Genomic DNA, 20,141 nt, shown 5'->3' with positions numbered 1-20,141 from the left:
GTGATAAAATACCATGACTTAAGGCAACTTATAGAGGAGGTTACTTTGAGTTTTAGCTTCCAAATGGTTAGAATCCACAATAGCAGAGTAGAGGTAGCATGTGGCAAGCAGCAGGAACAACAGCGGAGAGCTCATATCTCAAACAATGAATAGAAAGCAGGACATACATTAGCTATGGGAACAGGCTTTTGAAACTTCAAGCTCACCTTCAATGACAAACAGCTTCCAACAAGGCCATACCTTGTTATCCTTCTCGAACAGTTCCACCAGCTGGGGACTAAGTATTTAAATGCCAAGACTAATGGAGGACATTTCATTCAAGCCACCAAAATGGGTCTTACATTCAAGTTATATTGAATGGTTTAATATTATTTGCATATGTATACAATGGTTCAGATTGGTACCTTTAGTTATGCCTTCCCTCCCCATCTCCTCAAAGAAAACAAAGTTCCATGAGACCAGAGGCCATATTTTCCTGATTTGATTTTTTGCTATATCTTTAAGCTTAGCCTTGTATGGGGCACACAGTAGATATGCAATATATATTGAATTTATAAAATCATCACATAGCCATATATAATTGCCTTTTAAATTATAATTTAAAATTTTACTTCTTCCAGAATGTCTGCATTCATGCTTGTTTTCTGCTTCTTTCCTCTAACTCTTAAAAAGTGATATAATTTTTCTCTCCAGTATTTCCACAGGCCTTGTTGATGCCATGGTTAGGACACCAATCAATGTTTCCACTTTGAATTAAAATTCTGGATTTTTTCTTTTTCTTTTTGAGATGTATTTATTTTTGTTTTATGTATATGCCATGCCCTCAGAGGGTGTGAGATTCTTTAGAACTAAAGTATAAAAACAGTTGTGAGCCATACTGTAGGTGATGAACACAGGGCCTTTGCAGAAGCACTAAGTGCTATAAAATGCTGAACCAACTCCTGTTGCTCCGGGTAAGTTTATGTTTCTATCCCACTAGACTGAGAAGTTAAAGGCATTAGCTATAGTCAGTTCACAACTCTGTTCTCAAAAGGTGGCTTTCCTGAGTGGGTAAAGATGAGAACACACTGACTAGAACAGCCACACCACAGGTAGGGACTGGGGAAGCTTTAACAAGAAGCAAATTTGATGAGTATTATTATACCTAATAAGTTAATAGTGTGTATGCTGTACATATGAACATCAAAAGGTGAAATTATTGGCTGGATCTCAATTTGTCAAAGTACAGGTAAAGATATTATTTGCACCTCTGATAGCATAGATATAAGGTCATCATAGCTAAAGACTAAATTCTTTCTAATCTCCAAGAAGTTGGCACAAAGCCATGGTTTGCATAATTCATGTATTTGCAATTTTTCCCCATGCAATGGACATGAACTATAATTATATTTTAGTTGTGGCAACTGGAATCCTAAGCATCTAAATCAGTTTCCTGTATAAATGGGATCTTCAGTTTTGGCATTCTTTTGTTATAAATCAAAACTATATAGCACATTACATGTATGGTATATTGATCAATTTCAGCTTTCCTTCATACTCACAACTGTTGTCCTTAAGCTCAAATTGTCCTGTTGTGTATCCTCTGTTTTTTAGACTCTTTATTTGGGTCTTGGGGGGAAAGAAAACAATGTGTTTGCTTGCTGAAGCAAACTATTTCAAAGAACCTAGTGGGTGGGCCAGGATTTGGATCATGTCATTTATAGGTCTGCTTATTACATTGCCCAGTACTTTATCTTGAAGACAGCCCACCCACAAGGAGGGATTCTTTTGAAAGCTCTCCAGAGAATAAAAGCCTGCCACTCTTCCTTACTTGTTCTGGACATTTACCACTCTGAGCATCTGAAGCCCATTTGCTTTAGCACTGTATATAATGCACACACAGACACACACACAGACACACACACACACACACACACACAGACACAAATCTCTGCAAAAACTGTTTGTGTTGAGCATGTAGCATATAAATCTCCACTTTTTAGTTGTATAAGCATTTATCTACTATTTTGATGAGAAGTGTGCAGGAATGCTAAGAAAAACCTTAGAGTTCTCTTAAGTCTTTGAAGACAGCCCATGATCTCCACTTGACCTGGCCCTTCCAAAACCACTCTTGAAGCTCTGTTTAGCTGAAGCTTTTCCTAGAATGTCTTCAATCCTTTTGACACTTCAGCACCCATGCCTTTTCATTCATATTTAGTCGGAATCAGAGACTGAAGATTTAATGCAGATCTAAGCTTTATTGAATTAATAGGCATTATACAGAGAATGCAAGTCATTATTGGTCCAGCGCAAATACAGGTGTTTATTCCGAGGTGAAATGACAGCACAAATTGACAGCTTTACTGCTACTGGAACTATTTATTAAAGAAATAGTTGCTTGCTATGGACAAAATCTCCCTCAATACCCATTCAATACAGTCTTTGCTTTTACCTCTCACTTCAGCTGAGGGATTCACAATATCTAAAGGAAGCTTGTAAAGAACCCTTCTGTATCAGAGGTAGTTTTGTGCCTACATTATGCATGATAGAAGACATTTGAACAAAGGCTTCATAAAAAAGGGCAGAAGAGACACACTAGAGCAGAGTTGAGATCCGTGAATTGTTTCAGCTAATTGGTTACAGTGGTGAAAATATCAACCAAAATTTAGAATAGCCATTTTGTCTATTTAGTAACAAAGCATGCAGTAGCCTGTGCAGACAATAGCTTTTAATAACAACCTTAAATCTGGCTTGAGCACCAAGGATGCATTTTAAAAAGTATAAAGTACATTTATATGCAATGACTACTGTAGTGGCTGAATTATGCTCCTCCCTCCCAAAAAGACATGTTCATTTGTGTGCTAATCCTCAGAATCTGTGATATTACCTTATTCTGTTCAGCAGGTATGTGAAGTTGTAATTAAATTTAGGCTCTGAAAATCAGGATGTTATAATAGATAATCCGGACGGGTCATCAAAATTATCTTCATAAGAGAGAAGTAGAGGTAGATTATATATACAGAGGGGAAGCTGTCAAAACAACAGAGTAGTAAGATGAAGCCACAATCCAAGGAATAATGACAATCACATGAGAAGATGCAAGGAGTGGATTTTTCTCTAGAGTTTGCAGAGGAGTGCTCTCTTGCCAATATCATGGTTTTGGAGTTGTGGCTATAAAAACACCACAGAACCAGAAATCTACTATTTTATCCCTCTGTGTCTGTGGGAATATGTTACAGTAACCATAGGAATGTGATATAAATTTTAGTATGAGGTGGGGTACTGCTATGACAAATACCTACAGATGTGAAAGTGGCTTTGGAATTTGATGCTGGGTAGAGGATGGTACAATTGTTGATAGTAAACTTAATAGAGACACTATAGATTGCCTGAGCCAAACCCCTGATGGAAATGTGGATGTTAAAGGCATTTCTGGTGAGGGCACAAGAGGAAATGAATACTGTAGTGGGAACTGCAAGAAAGATTGTTGTTATATAGCAGCAAAACCAAACCAAACAACTTATCTGAATTGTCTCCTACAGTTTTATGGAAAGCTAATCTTGACCTTGTAAGGGACAAAGTTGAGGAACTTGGCAGGCCCTGTTGTAGGTATAGCTCGTTCATTTTTGCTGGGGAAAAGAAGTCTTAGGAGAATGGGGAGGAGAAGAGACGATACTAGAACATATGAGACATGCCAGTGAAATGGGATATACTAGGGGGACCATAGCAGTGGGTAGTGGTAGAGGCGAGGGCACATAAGGTGGGGAGAAGGACCATCATCATCATCACCATCACCATCACCATCATCATCATCATCAATGACAACAACAAGGCATGAAAAATGCCACAATGAAACTCATTATTTTTGTACTAAGTTTTTTAAAAGAGCCCGATAGGAGGAAGTGAAGAAAGAACCATTATATCAAGAAGGAATTAGCACTTGATTTGGTAAATTTTGTTAATAGTGAAAGATGATAAAATGAGGAAATTCTGTGTGAAGATAAATTTTGTTGTTGTTTTGTTTGTTTGTTTGTTTGTTTTTGTTTTGTTTTGTTTTGAGACAGGGTTTCTCTGTAGCCCTGGCTGTCCTGGAACTCTCTTTGTAGACCAGGCTGGCCTCGAACTCAGAAATCCGCCTGCCTCAGCCTCCCAAGTGCTGGGATTAAAGGCGTGCACCAAAAGGATGCGGCCTGCCAGCTTTTGAATAGTGGTGAAAAGATCAGGCACACATTTCTGGATTCATTCAACTATCTCAAGTACAGTGCTAAGCTATCTAGGAAAGAACCTAGATGTTAGCTTGCATGAAAGAAGGGTCATAGAGATATCATAAAGTTCAGCGTGTGTGGTGAGAGGATTATCCTGTCTTCAGATGGCGGTCTCTAAATGCCACCATCAACATCTTTACAGGACAGGCTGAGAGAGATCAGGTGCACAGAGAAGATGATATAAAAAGGAGTAGAGAAAAATGTGGCCATAAGCCACACAATACCGTTGGCCATCAAAAAATGGACAAATCACAGAAGGGGCCTCTGTTGTAGCCTCTGGAGGTAGCATGAATGGTCTGATGTCCAGATGTCAAACTTCTGGCCTCCAGGACCATGGGACAATAAATTGTTGTGGTCTTAAACTACAAGATTGATGGTCAATCATTACAGTAGCCAAAGGAAAATATTCTAAACAGTTAACTTGTTTTGTAATATGCTGAAGAAAAAGCTGTAGAAAGGGCATTTTTCATGTGTGGCAGATATAAACAAAAATACATAAAATACTTCAGCCTAATTTGGTTTTCTTTTAAAAAAATGCCACTATGTACTTTTGTTTTCAGATGATACCTTTCGACCGAAAACAAAAAATGCAAGTGACCAGAACAGGACCATTATAAGTCACATGAGTTAATTCTGTGTCTGTCCCCTGAAAGGTTTTCTAATATTTGTGAAAAGCATGTGGAATGCATTTAAATACAAATATATAATTTATCAATAATAGTACTTCATTCATTCTTGTTTACAAACTAGAAAATAAGGCAAGTTCACATCTGGAAAAGGTGACATACCTCAGTATTTCAACCTTGACCAGTTAGAAAATATGGCAGGGCAAATGCCCTAAATTTCAGTCAACGTTTACATTTCAAGATTAATTTTTTTTTACAGCCCGAAAAGCTATAAAAACAAAAACAAAAAACCTCAAATAAGCCATACCACAATATTTCAGAAAATACTTTGTAAAATTGAAAATGCATACAGTAGTTATTTACATTAATTAGTAGAACCTAAACTTCATGGTTATTGTTTTAAAAGTGTGTGAAAGTGGTATGTTCTAAAGTGTGTGTGTGTTCACATAAGAAAAAAAGGAAAAAACTCAGACATTGTTACGTTCTGATTTTTCTACTTATAGTAGCTTCAGAGTATTTTGAAGTATCATACCTAAGTAAGAACGAGTGAAAGGCAACCATGTAAATTACTTTATATCTGTAGAAAGAGTCGATGAGCTACTGGACACTTGTTTACTTTGTCTCAGAAGGTGGCTTGTCAAGCCAGTTATTTGTTCTTTTCTCTAAATGTCTATAATGTGCTTTGGCAGAATAGAAATAGAATTATCTACATAAGAAATATACATACAAGCAATCTTTTACAGCAATCACAATCATCTGCATGAATTAGTCTTGAAATTACACTCCAGAGAAGTCACACCAATTATTACAAATGCACATTGTAGGAGAATAGACAAGTTAAGTATAACTTCTGCTCTCTCACATATTTAAAACAATGCCGAGCTTCTTTACCTGTTAGCGTTGTTTTGGCAGTATCACTGAAATGCGTTAATAATATAAGGTAAGTAAGTATGATGATGACAGAGAGTTGGGTATGGGTTATTTCAGTAAGAGATACACACACACACACACAAACACACACACACACACACACACACACACACACACACACACACACATACATATACACATGCTGGGGAGGGACATAGGGAAAGGTAGGGAGGGAAGGAGGGACAGGGGAGGGAGGGAAAGGAAGGAATGGAGGGAGGGAGAGGAAGAGAGTGAAGTAGGGAAGGAGGGAGGAAGGAAGAGAGGGAGGGTAAAAGGGAGGGCAGGAGGGAGAGAGAATTGCTTTTTCACTACCAGAGTGGAGTGGGAAAAGGGGTAGAACTAGAGACCAACCAATTGAACTTTCAAAAGTTTCCTACTGCCTCCTGCATTAAAATGTCACTTTCCCCCTCTACACTCTTCTGCAGTTCTGTTCCCTACCTCTAAGGGGGTGAAGGGAGAATGAAGTAATGGAAGAAGTAGAAATCAATATTTTCCTCTAAAATCTAAATAAAGGCAAGAGAATTTCAGGCTCATCCCTAGCATATACATGAAAAAGTCTACACTTTTCTCAAAAATAGTTATATAAAAAATTTCTATAAGTCTGTGGAGACTTCTTAAATACATTTTAAATAAGAGTGAAATCTAGTGGATTCTGTTAAACTTTGGTTTATTTTAGCAATGCTAAGTGCCCGTGACCCTGTACTGCAACATTAGAGTAATGGTAAGGTTAATTTCTGCCACATGGAAGAATCCATTAGCTTTCACTTGAGATGGGTTCTAAATACCTTGAGTTGGGCTTCTCTTTCTGAGTGTGATATTTGCTCCTTTACAATCATTAATGCGCCTATTCTCCTAGACTTTACACTATATACATAAGATGAGCTGAAACTAGACAATAGAAATTCTTCCTGTCTATCTCTCCCCTGCCCTTTGTCTCTTTGTGGGGTATGGGGTGGGTAGGTCTGACCTAGAATTTCAGTTTTAAATTATTTGACAGACTGGAATGTTGGTAGAAGCCTTAGGATTCTTCCATGGTTTTTGTTTTTTTTTTTTACTTTGATCTTCACAATCAGGTCCTTACACACAATGACAAGTTATGTGCATCTTTAGAGAGGAACAAATGTTTCCTAATCATGACATCTGAGTTCAGATTAGTGTACTTGCAGTAACTACCAATACACTTCCCTTCCCCCAGATCAGCTTGACCTTTGTGGAAATGCATTTCTTTCCACTCCAACTCTTAAGTGTATATTTGTTCCTTTCAAAATGGATGGTTTTGTTTTCTTAAATGTCTCCATTCTCCCCGGCCTCGGGAATCACTTGGATGACATGGCTCCATTGTGGCGAGAGCGAGATCTTTCCAGAGGGGGCCGTCTGTTATCTGTAAGACAAAGAGAAGAAGACAGAAAAAAAAAAAAGGTGAGCTTTAGATCCTGACTATTTCACAGTGTCAGGTTGAGAGAGGTTTCCAAACAGTCTTGAAAAATCACTTCAAATGAATATGGAAATAAGCTGCAAAGAGCCCGGATCTGAGGCGTTTACACAGCAGCTGCCAGGCTGGGTTCAAGAGTTCTGCAATCAGCAATAAATGACTTTTCTTGGTAAGCAGAGGCAGAGTGACAAAAGAAAGGGAAGAATTCTCTCAAGCATAGACTCCTTGGAGATAAGCAGGTGACAACAAAATTCCTTGGTAAGGATGTTAAATTGAAAAGATCTATGGACAGTGCCTTTTGTTGAAAAGCTCTCCAATTCCCCATGAGTTTTCAATTTGTATGTTGGTTACCCTTAAAGGACACCAGTGTGTGCAGAGTGGAGGAAAAAAGAAAAGAAAAAAAAAGAGTTTAAAAATAATAAAACAAAACAAAACAACAAAAACCCAATGATTGCAATATACGGCAATCAAAGCAGCTACTGAGTTTGCCTGATTGTATGATGTAAACAAATTCAATACATTATGTAGTCATTACGGCAATGAATAATGAATGGGACCTATTCTTGGTCCCATTCCCCCTACCCATCACAGGAAGAATAATCACTGTAGAGATGACTGTTGGCACAAAGCTTGGAAAGCAAAGTTTAAAAGCATTGAAAGTTGCTGAAAATAGTTTTAGCTCTAACAGGGAAAAGGCTTCCAGCTCTGTGCTGTGATGATCACTACTATATTATTATCACCTCTGTTTTATGCTCGGCTTAAATGCAATTGATGTGGCTGAAAATCTCTTCCTGGCAAAAGCATAATACACTTAGATTCTCTATTTAGAATGAGACCGGTCCCCAGAAATAATGACAACCACCAGCACTTACATAAATGCTAACACTTTACACTAGTTAATTTGCTAATTCACACAACATCCCCGGGAGGTAAGCTCATTTCATTCTATCCTATTATCTCTGCTTTAGTGATGAAGGTTACATAGCAAATCAATGGTATGATGGGAGATTATAATGCAAAGTTAATGCCTAAATGTCAGGCCTGCTTTGTTCAGAAGTAGATGTTGGAGCCTCCCAAGCTGCTATTCATTTCCTCCCTCAGATGATGATGGCCCACTAGTATATCCTGTCTCTCCATGGGGGACTGGACTGTGAAGTGCTGAGGTTTTGTCATGATGCCTTTCTAGGTTGTGCTATCATCTCTTGACCAATTCCAGTAGTCTGTTGTCGATACACAGCAAAACATTCTTGCTCCCGTAACCTTGACCTCATTACCACCACCTTGTGAGTGCACTAAGCAAACTAGCCAGAAGCTTAAAGTATTCTCAATGGTTCAGAATGCAATAATATTACAGAAAGGTGAGAAATTAAAAGGCTTTCTGTACTTGGAGATACATCGGAGTGATGGATTATTTGGGTATCCTTTTGAAGATACCATTAAAAAATCCATTATTTAATTTGTGATATGGATCACAATTCAGCTAAAAATGTGAAGATAACATTCCTGGATAAAGGGCTTATTACTAAGATGGCACAGGTTTGCATACAGATTAGTTTGAGACTTCTTAGAGAACAGTTAAAACTTAAGCTATAATCAAATGCTTCCCATTGCATTGTAAGCATTCAAACTTCAGTGTTATTCTCAGATAGGAGAATGGAGAGTGATGGCGGCAATCCCAGAGGCTCGTGCCAGCTCAGAGAAAGAAGCTGGTACACTGGGGATCTCAGAAAGTAAAGTCAACAGGTATCTATCTGTGCTTCCCTCCAGGAATAATGTCTCTGGTACTCCATAATATCACACAACACCTAGTGGATCCCCTCCAAATTTGCAGCCTTACTGTGTTAAATGGCAGGATGTGAGGAGTCATATCAATTTGCAACTTATGGTTGGCATTTGGTTTGAGAAAATGCTTTTGAGTCAAAGCAAACTGACTAAAGGACATTTAAAGCTTTTGGAAAGTCGCATAAACATTGGTTCAGGTCCTAAGCCCAGTTTTATGGCAGACAGAAAAAGTGAACTACTTTAGATTTTATTTTCTATCCCTTTGATCCCCCTTGGGAACCTATTAGGTTCCCAACTTAATAAGATAATTACATGAAGAAGCATTTCTGTAAAGGTCGCCTGTTATATTTTTGAAATGTCAACCTACAGCCTTGTTTATTAACAAAAAGCCATTAGAAACAATGGCAACAATTGCTGATCTACATGTTTAAAATTAATTTCCAGTTATTTATATTTATGATAAATACAATTTTGCCATAAAATGTATATTTGTACCATGAAATTCTAAGGATTAAACCATAAGTGGAATTAAATGGGTCTCATAAACTACATACCCCAACCACACACACTCATACATACTTCTATATTTTCATATGCATACATAGATTTTCCATCGGTATTCATATTCTAATGGCTAATAATCTAGTGATGGTAATTCCTCACAATTTCTCGTGCTCAAAAGTGACTTCATATTTGAACAAGGGATTGAAATAGCACAGAATGGATTATTTGAAACACAACTTTTATATTTATGGTATTCAATAATAACAGACCTCATAAATCAGCATCACATTTATAGGAATAGAACAAGCGTTAGATATTATTGCTGTCAAAGGTAAGAGACTAAATGAGGTGATTGCAAAACTGATGGCAGTTTTTTGGAAAAAAGGTGGAGGAAGTGGGTAGTGTACTATATGATTTGAGGTCTTGATAAGACCTACTTAAAATCAAGTTCATTTCTAAGTCCACCAGAATTTGGTAAGCAAACCCAAGCTGATTCTCCCTTATTTGTGAAAGACTTGTTATTATGTTTTAGGCCTATACCTAAATTCTATGTGTAGGTGAGATTTTGACACGACTATGGAGATTGAAATCATTCAAGAATGGTATTGAAGAGAAGACTATACTTTTATGAAGATGCATGCTATAGAGGCAGATAGTCTTTAGAAAACCTTTCAAATCTGTCATCAAATTAGAACTGAAGCATATGTCTTGGCTGTAACATAGTTCCCAAGTTCTATCAGGCTACCCAGTTCAAACTAATGGCAAGGCTGTCCTTCTCATAAGAAGAAGATCCATGCCTTCTCTAAGCACAAGGGCATGTGGCAGCCATCTCTAAATCTTGTTAAATATTTTAGTAAATGGATTAAAACACTAAGGTACAGGTACTGAATTCGCTCAAATAATCATTCATTTATCAATGATGTAAATAACATATAAACATAGAAAACACACAAATGTCATTATGTTTTAGGTTTATACCTAAACTTACATAATTAATTTTGTTGTTCCTTTAAATGTCAAGTAAAATGACCAAAGACTAAATACAGATGAGACACAGCCTAAAATAAAGAGGCATAAGTCAGACTAAAAGTGTCAGTTCTATAGTATGCGACCTGGGGGAGTACAGGCAATAACCCTCATAAAGTGTATGCCAAAGGCTGTATCTTGCATACTACATGAGATGGTCAAGTTGAGACTAAATCTATGATTACTTCTTTCTCTCATAGTGTGGCCTCCCTCTGTTGTTCTCTAAAGAATAATGTCTTTAAAAAATATTGAGCTAAAACTAGATGTGCAATATGCTGTTCTCCTCTTATAGAAGTTTTCTGTTATTAAATGTCTAGAATATAACACTGAAAGCATGTGCATACACAATGAAAGCATGTGCATACACTAGCAAGATGTGGCTGAAAGGACCCTGATATAGCTGTCTCTTGTGAGGCTATGCTGGGACCTAGCAAATACAGAAGTGGATGCTCACAGTCATCTATTGGATGGAACATAGGGCCCCCAATGGAGGAGCTAGAGAAAGTACCCAAGGAGCTAAAGGGATCTGTAACCCTACAGGTGGAACAACAATATGAACTAACCAGTACCCCCAGAGCTCGTGTCTCTAGCTGCATATGTATCAGAAGATGGCCTAGTTGGCCATCATTGGGAAGAGAGGCCCATTGGTCTTGCAAACTTTATATGCCCCAGTAAAGGGGAACGCCAGGGCCAAGAAGTAAGAGTGGTTGGGAAGGGGAATGGGGGGAGGGTATGGGGGACTTTTGGGATAGCATTGGAAATGTAAATGAAGAAATTACCTAATAAAAAAATTTTAAAAATATTGAGTTAAAACTAGATGTGCAATATGGTGTTCTATCCTCCTCTTGTAGAAGTTTTCTGTTATTAAATGTCTAGAATATAACACTGAAAGTATGATTTTAATGTCCATATATTTGTTTTTATTATGTAAATATATCATGATTTACTAGTCATTCTCTCTTAAACAATATATAAACTGCTCCCAATATTTTACTATAATAACAATGTAGAAATGACCATCCTTATGGTTACATCCATATGTACGCTCCAGTTATATCCATATGAATGCCATAGTTATATCCATATGCATGCCTTGCATAGGACAGGCATTAATAAGGTATGCAGGAATAACCCCAAATGGTATTAGAGAATAGTTGCATTGACTTAAATACTATTGGCAGTACATGAATTTATCTGTCTTTTCTCTTTGGGTAGTATTTTTTAAAAATATGCTAATATAAAAAGTGAAAAATTGACATATGATTCATTCCTTTTGTATTTTTCCAAATACTGGTGAGGTGGAACTTCCCATATATTACCATCTATTTATTCTACATTGAATGCTGGCCTTGTCCTCTGGCTGTTTGTTGTACTGTTTGATTTTGCACAAGATATACTTAAGACAGAAACTGACTAAAATATATGTGATATGTATTTTCCTTAGTTTGTTGTTTGCCTGTTATAGATTTTTAGGACTGCACGGTTTTCTTTTTTCTTTTTTCTTTTCTTTTTTTTTTCACTTTTTTAATGAAACTAAATCTATGAGCATTTGTAATTTTATACGTACTTTTATTCTCAGCCTTCTCTAATAGACATTTGTTTAATAAACATGTAGTTAATATCCAGACATTTGATAAGCATACAATCTTGAATCTTTGTGGTCTTTAACGTTTAACCCATTCACATTTAATTATTAAAATTATCTTCAATTCATTTTGTTTCACAGTGCCAGATAAACTTCCACACTACGTTCTTGTTTTATTTTTCCTAAAGGACACGTGCTGTTCCATCACAATTTGTTTAATCATAAATTACTATACTCATTCATGATGTCTCCTTTATCATATATTAAGAAATACCAAAGTTTCTATTATTTTCACATCAGTATTTGTCTTAGTCAGGGTTTCTATTCCTGCACAAACATCATGACCAAGAAGCAAGTTGGGGAGGAAAGGGTTTATTCAGCTTACACTTCCATACTGCTGTTCATCACCAAAGGAAGTCAGGACTGGAACTCAAGCAGGTCAGGAAGCAGGAGCTGATGCAGAGGCCATGGAGGGATGTTCTTTACTGGCTTGCCTCACCTGGCTTGCTCAGCCTGCTCTCTTATAGAACCCAAGACTACCAGCCCAGAGATGGTCCCACCCACAAGGGGCCTTTCCCCCTTGATCACTAATTGAGAAAATGCCTTACAGTTGGATCTCATGGAGGCATTTCCTCAACTGAAGCTCCTTTCTCTGTGGTAACTCCAGCTGTGTCAAGTTGACACAAAACTAGCCAGTACAGTATTATTCTGAATTTTTATATAAATGACTTCTCATTTCATTACTTGAGCCTCATAATTACCTCTCCCTTCATTATTATTATTGTTGTTATTATAATCATCATTTGGCAGACATGTTCTTCCTGTGTAGCCCAAGGTCAGTGTGAAATTATAATCCCTGGCTTCTGTCTCTTCAATTCTAGGATTATGGATATGAGCTTTATGATATGTTTTAGTGCCTGCCGCAGCTAAACCTCCATCATTTATATTTTCATTTTAAACATACATTTTGGTTGGAATGCCTCGGTGGTAGAACACTTGACCAGCATGTACAAAGCTCTGGGTTTAATTCCCTAAAACATACATATATACATACACAGACCAAACACACACACACTTATACACAAACACACACACACACACACACACACACACACACACACACCTATTTCTGGGGCACATTTCAGCACTGGACATGTAATTGTGATAAAGAAACTCAAAAGTAATAGAACTCAGTAAACAAAACCAGTGAATCCTAAGGTTACTCTAGTGATAACACAGGATCCAAGTGTGAGTGTAATGGTGCTAATCCATCTGTGTGTCTGTGTATGTATATCTGTGTATGGTTTCAGGGATGGAACACTGGGCTTCATGTATGCTAGGCAAGTGTTTTACCTCTGACATGTGATGAATTCTCAACCCCTTTAATAATGCTTTTAGGAATTTTCAGGCTTCTCATTTTCTTGAAAATTTAGCAAGTACCTTTCCTCTGTCTTCTGATCAGTTTTTCTGATGGCTTGGCCACTTTGCTTTGGGAAATAGAGCAGAGTCTAGAAGTATCCAAAAGGGCATCATCAATTATACCCAGACAGTGTTGTTGTTTTGGCACTGTCAAAAGTGTGAGTAACTGCAATTAAATGTTCAGTTTTGTTACGCATTGATAATGCCTAGTATTTCCAGTTTGTGACCCCCATGGTCTCATATTTTGTAGTATCTTTCAAATTGTGGCCATCTACCAGATCTCAGTTATCATACTGTATTGATCTGCTTTACTCCCGTGGAATTGTATACATAGGATGTTATGTAAAAATGCGTGTGCAGGAGCCAATCAATTCCCTCTTCACTCAACAATTAAAGTGTTCTAGCCCTACATACTCTAATTTCAATGATAGTACAGTGGTTTTAAAGCTAGACACAGGACAAATTGTGTAATCCATATTCTTCATTACATGCAAATAAATCCATGCAAAGAAAACAGAAACCTAGATTACTGTGGTAGTTCAGGTTGGCAGAAGAGTGGAAAGTTATTTTAACGATGATGGTAATGGAAAGCAATAATGTTCGAATAGTTCAGAGGCTACTGTGACTACAGACACACAACTCCCATTAACTATAATTGGAGTTAAACACATGTAATGATAACAAAATAGACCCCTAAAAGCCTTTCCAATTGGAAAATAAGCAAATGCATTCTGAGAAACAGCATGCTTTTATGTGGAAAACACAGTATTCTAATTGAGATGCACAAATTATTTTTACATTGATATTGCTGAGAGTATGATGTTGCTAGTTTTTCTATGTTTAGGGATATAGATCTGCTAGAGGTAACATCTGTACAAAGAATGTCTTTCCTTTTCTTAATGCTCAGCATTTGTTATGTTATTAAAGGAAAAGTCTCAATAGTTGCAATGGATTTATTAATTCAGTAGCTTGTTATCAGCATGAAACTCTGCTGTGCTAGGGGAAAAACAAATTATATTTTATAAAACTGCAGTACTGAGATTAAATCACTTTTCTCTATTTCAGTTTCTTCTTATCCTCCCTGCCAGGTAGTAACTCTACTCTCTATCTCTATTATGAACTTCATATTTTACAAACTACCAAGTCTTATAGCAATATAAGTGTACATTATCAAACAAACTCAATTACAGTAACTTTAGGAAGATAGAAATACATGATAAAAGGAAAATCACATAGTACAAAAATATTACTTTAAGGCATTAAAAACTTAATCCATATTAAGCTACAAATGTATGACCTATGTGATTCTTACTTTCATCTATTAAAAATACAGTGCTTTTATAATATACACTCAACTTGTAGGTGTTTTAAATGGCTGCCATTTACGTAATTGATAATTGGGATATTTCCAAGTATCTTAGAAAAATTTGGTGCAAATAGAAAATCAGTATACTATTCAGTATTTCAAGTGCCACTGACCTTGTTATTGATTATCTTTGGACTCTATGTCTCAGCTAGTGAATAGATATTTTTTAAATATATCTTTGGATTTTTACATTAGTCATGCATTATATTTGCTTCTCTACTAAAGAACAGAAATAGGACCCAAGTGAAATTTTCTTTGTGTGAGGATGAAAGTCTAAGGAAGACATCTGTATATCTAGAAAATACTAACACATAAAATAAGAATGTTAGAACATAATAGGAAAAGTTTTGGAAAAAATTCTTTAAGTGAATCTCAAGTAGCATCAATAGTGGCTATCATTCAAAATGTAACACGGCTATTCAGGGTGTCTACCATAGTGGCTTCTATGCAGCAGTTTCTTAAAAAACGGTTAATGAAGTCATCATCCAATAGCTAGCAATGAATCAGTGCCTGAGCCTGGCTCAAATTCACCATCAGCTGTGCTGCGTACATAGCGGGCATATATCTTTGCCAGGAATACAAGGAAAGACTTCTTTCCTTTCATCTGTCTACAAATTGTTACTCCATAATCTATCCACCAGGTACATAACAGGAAACCTTATACATTACTAGGGTGTGAAGGATAATTGCACCAAGAACAATAGCATTAAATTAATTATGTGGTTCTTTTAGCATCTACATCATTTTAAATGCGGTGCAGGCTTCGAGGCAGACCATTCAGTTATGCAAATTTTCCTATTGGGAGGGACACAAAGAGAATGAATAAATCAGAATAACTAACACGTCTTAACTCCCCCCCCTCCACAGCAAGCAAAGAATAAAATGACATAATGAAAGAAAAATAACTGTTTGCATTTGTAGCTGTAAGGACTGAGATACAATAGTAGTTCTTTCCACAAGGAAGTTCTTTTCATTGAAATTCTGTTTCTTAGAAACAATTTTTGAAGTATTACTCAGAAGGTAGCAGTCCTACCTGGGGTGGGGTCAGCAGAAACGGGGTTCTCTGAAGTCATCTAGAGAGATTGTTGAAGCCTACATAGCAGTATCCAGAGTGACAGTACAAGGGATGATCAGGGGAAGATTACAATGACCTGGGCCAGAGTGCTCCACAGGGTGAGAGGCTGAGTAACCACTTGGTTCACTGCTGAATAAACTAGCTGCTAAATGGCACTGGGGCTCCAGGGGTTTATTACTATCACCTGTCATGTGTGTGACTTTTTACTTCCTGGGTGGCATAGATCCCTGTGACTAAAAATACTTGCCATCAGCCATTTCTATAACTTGATCATATGATGGACAGTCCTCTGTCATTCCTCGTTGCAGCTGTTTGTGATCTGCCCGAGCTTCGTTGCTGATAAGCTGACCTAGAATACATTCGCCTGTCATTTGATTTTGTTTCTGAATCACTTTAAGGCTACATATCCAGTCTTTTTGTTTTTAACACGGGCAGGCTATCTTTTTGGTTTGGATTCCCATTTTCTAGCTGATGATGGAGGTTTCGTAGTACTGAGTCCAACTCTCTAGCTTAAGTAGGCCCTGTGTGGTGGGTGTGGAGGGGAGTAAATAACCTGTTTTCTGTATTAAGGCAGGAATGTCAGTCCTTCCTCTTACACAATGTGTCTGTCTCCCAAAAGACCATATAACAGTAACATAGACATGCCTATGATTTTGAGAAGATGCTTAACCTACAGTTTACAATGCAAGAGCTTATAAACAGGTGTTCATATCAATTATGATCCCCATGCTAGCCTGTGCTTAATTACTTAACCAGTTGTGTGGACAAAGGCAACCTGTGTGGTTAATATTACAGACACTTTAGCAGCTGCTAGTGCCATGGTTTTTAAAATATAAACTGTCCCTTAAGGTAAAAGCCAGTCAGCAGTTGTTTTAAGTATGAACAATTATGAGAGTTAGCACACAGGATCTCAATTTCATATTCACAACTGACAGAAAATCCTTTATAATTTTAGTGTCTAATGCAACCCATGCACAATCTGAGCACCAGGCCAAGACTTTAGGAGAATGAAGATGGATCCTAACTCTTCTTTTGGAAGAGTCTCAGTGAATCTTTTTTTTTTTTTTTTTTCAAGATAGGGTTTCTCTTTGTAGCCCTAAATGTCCTGGAACTCACTCTGTAGACCAGGCTGGCCTCGAACTCAGAAATCCACCTGACTCTGCCTCCCAAGTTCTGTGATTAAAGGCGTGTGCCACCACTGCCCAGCTTCAGTGAATCATTTTATGTCTACTGGAACATCATCTGATAAAGAGCAGGTAAAAACACAAAAGGCTGTTCTTTCAAATGTTCTCTAAGACCCTGTTTATACTCAGTGTAGCTTGTAGGTCATCATGAAATCCAATACAGTATGCAACTTAAATATAGTGGGATACTCTGCAGGCAGCCTAAATTATCTTGTAGATGCATAATGCTAGAGAGAAAGAGGTCCACATTTTTAAGTGAGAAATACAATTTACCAAAGAATATGTCATACTCCTCTTAGTGAAAGCATACAATTTATAATTCTAAGAAGTTTTTGAAAGGACATGCACCAACAAAATCAGCAATAACCTCTAACTAGTGGGATCATGATTTTTCTTTTAGGCTTTCGAGGGAGTGGCATGCCCAGGCAATGATTTTTCTTTTACATATCTTTCCTTAATACATGACATTTCGATATTTACCACGAATAATTTATTAAATTAGGGATGAAACCTAGATAGGAAGTTCAATTCTATTTTTAGCTATGAATCACATTCTGTTTTACTTTAAGGATTCAGAATATTCTCCAATAGAAACCACAAATTTTAGAGGCTAAACAAATTTGTTTTCACACAGTTATCAATTATAAATATATATCGCATATCTTAGATTCTATCATGGAAAATTTTAGGTCTTAAACAGTGACTCACCAAAAGACTGCCTGCACGAAGATTGCAAAAGACTTAAGAGACAGGAAGGTATACCATAATGTTACCTGCAGGCAGCTTTATCTCACTGATGAAATCACAGGAGATATCAAAAGAAATCACTAATTCAAATAAGAAAGACTCATTAGGTGGAGGTTGGGGAATCCTCCTGAAGAGGGCAACTAAGGATTGTAGGAGTCAGAGGGAATAAGGACACAAGAACACCCCCCCCAATCAATTAACCTGAACCCATAGGGGTTCACAGAGACTGAACCAAGAATTAGGGATATTATGGTTGTGTAACTTGGTCTTCTTGTGGGACTCTTAACAGTGAGAGTAGGAGCTGTCTCTGATTCTTTCACATGTTTTGGGACCTTTTCCTTCTATTGGGTTGCCTGGTCCAGCCTTGATATGAGGGGAGTTGCCAAACCTTATTGCAACTTGATGTGCCTTACTTGGTTGCTATCCATGAAAGGCCTGTCTTTTCTGAAGGGAAATGGAGGAGAAGTAGATCTGGGGGAGAGACTGGGAGAAAAGGAGGGAGGGGAAACTCTGGTCAGCATGTAATATATGAGAGAAGAATAAATAAAATTAAAAAAATCAGTTACAAAAATTTTGCTAAACTTAAAGACAAAAGTCAAAAATAACAGAACAAAACCAAATAGAAAGACTCTTTCCGTAGATGGTAAATGATGCTGACCCATTTTTAAGAAGGTATCCTGTTGTGATAGCTAACTTTGTTTACCAACTTGACACATCTGGGAAGAGAGGAGTTGCCTCCAGATTGGCCCCCCTGGATGTCTGTGGGGCATTTTGTAGATATCTAATTGATGGAGGGGGACCTGGTACACTGTGGGCAGTACCATCCCTAGGCAGAGGGGCCTGGACTGTATAAAGAAAGCAAGCCAGTAAGCAGCATTCCTCCATGATTTCTGATTCAGGCTGTTGTCTTGCTTAAGTTACTGCTCATACTTCCCTTAGTGCTGGACTATAACTGTAAGATGAAATAATCACTCTCCTCTCCTAAGTTGTTTCTGGTCATCATGTTTTATCATAGCTACAGGAAGCAATCTAGACTACCTGTGAAGTACAGGTGAAGTTACCAAGGAAAAACAGCATTATTCTCTTGGAAAGCACTTGTACTGATAGGACAATAAAGTATGCAAAGCTAAAAAATATATGCAGTTGTCTTCAAAAGTATTAGTGCATACACAAGACACAATTTTCTAGTACGCTCTCCCTCACACTTAAATTAAAAAAAAAGTTTTATTAATACAAATTTCCTCATCTTAAAATGGAGATAATAACACTAATACTATAGGGGATTAAAGGGACAGAATGAGATAAATTCATACCTGCTCCACATTGACATTTTAATAAATCTGAAATGCATGCATGTACAATATACCTGTGAGTGAATACACACTCACAATTACACAGGGATGCTCACGTGCACACATCAATCAACAACAATCAAATGAGAAACCATCTCTACTTATAATGGCTATCCACAGCTAAGTGTTTCAGATAGGTCAAATTCTCAGAGTATGACCATCTGGGTTTATACCTTTATTCTTCTGTTCCCTCATTTATCTTCCTCTTTCCACTATGAAAATAATAATTAATATTACCTATCTACTTACCAGTATAGTTACAATGACTAAATAATGAAAATGGACCATGATCATACTTGGTAAAGAATACAAGCTCAGTGTTTCTAATACATGCCATCACAAGAGTCAAATTCCAAGGATTCCAGCAGACAGATTTTACGCACTTTAAAGTCCACTTTTGGGACAATGAGAAAGGTTGCAAACAGATGTTTATTTTAAAAAAGTACTTTTTACCTTAATCCTTTATGTTTGTTTTTATAACAAGCACTTAACAAAGATCTGGCAAGGAATCAGAATTTACCAAAGTTCTGACTTTTTATTTATTTCACAAGTCATGATGGATTAGGGTATTTTTATGCCCTTGGGAAGCAATGGAAATCTTTTATAACTATTTATTTATTTTTATTGTCATCCAGTGTGTATAGAAATGTTGTCAGACTGCTTTCTATTACTTCTTTGATTTAGGGTTCCAGTTGTCTTGACAGATTTGTCCCTAAGGGTAAAAAGAGATTATTCCTAGAGATTCCAGCCTGGCTTGAATGATGCATCTAGCAAAAACCGGTCACTCATTTTTCCCTCATTCCTGGAAGATCAGTTTTACCAGGCAACCTCTTGACCTTTAATTTGCTTTTCAGAGTAGTCTATTCACT

General features: G+C 37.1%; 1 protein-coding gene across 3 annotated transcripts in view; it reads right to left on the bottom strand.

Moving 5' to 3' along the window:
- Positions 1 to 2,217: 2,217 nt before the first annotated feature.
- Positions 2,218 to 20,141, bottom strand: part of Diaph2 (diaphanous related formin 2) — a 716,167-nt gene continuing 698,243 nt past the window's right edge. For all 3 annotated transcript variants that reach the window (XM_006528581.4, XM_006528582.4, NM_172493.2), the window contains one exon: positions 2,218 to 7,181. In XM_006528581.4, coding sequence (XP_006528644.1) covers positions 7,117 to 7,181 — 65 coding nt within the window. In that variant the 3' untranslated portion in view covers positions 2,218 to 7,116. The remainder of the gene's footprint in view (positions 7,182 to 20,141) is intronic.

This window comes from Mus musculus, chromosome X (assembly GCF_000001635.26).
Source record: "Mus musculus strain C57BL/6J chromosome X, GRCm38.p6 C57BL/6J".
Lineage (NCBI taxonomy): Eukaryota > Metazoa > Chordata > Mammalia > Rodentia > Muridae > Mus > Mus musculus.
Note: the sequence above shows the minus strand (reverse complement) of the source record. Positions and strands in the feature narration are given on the sequence as shown.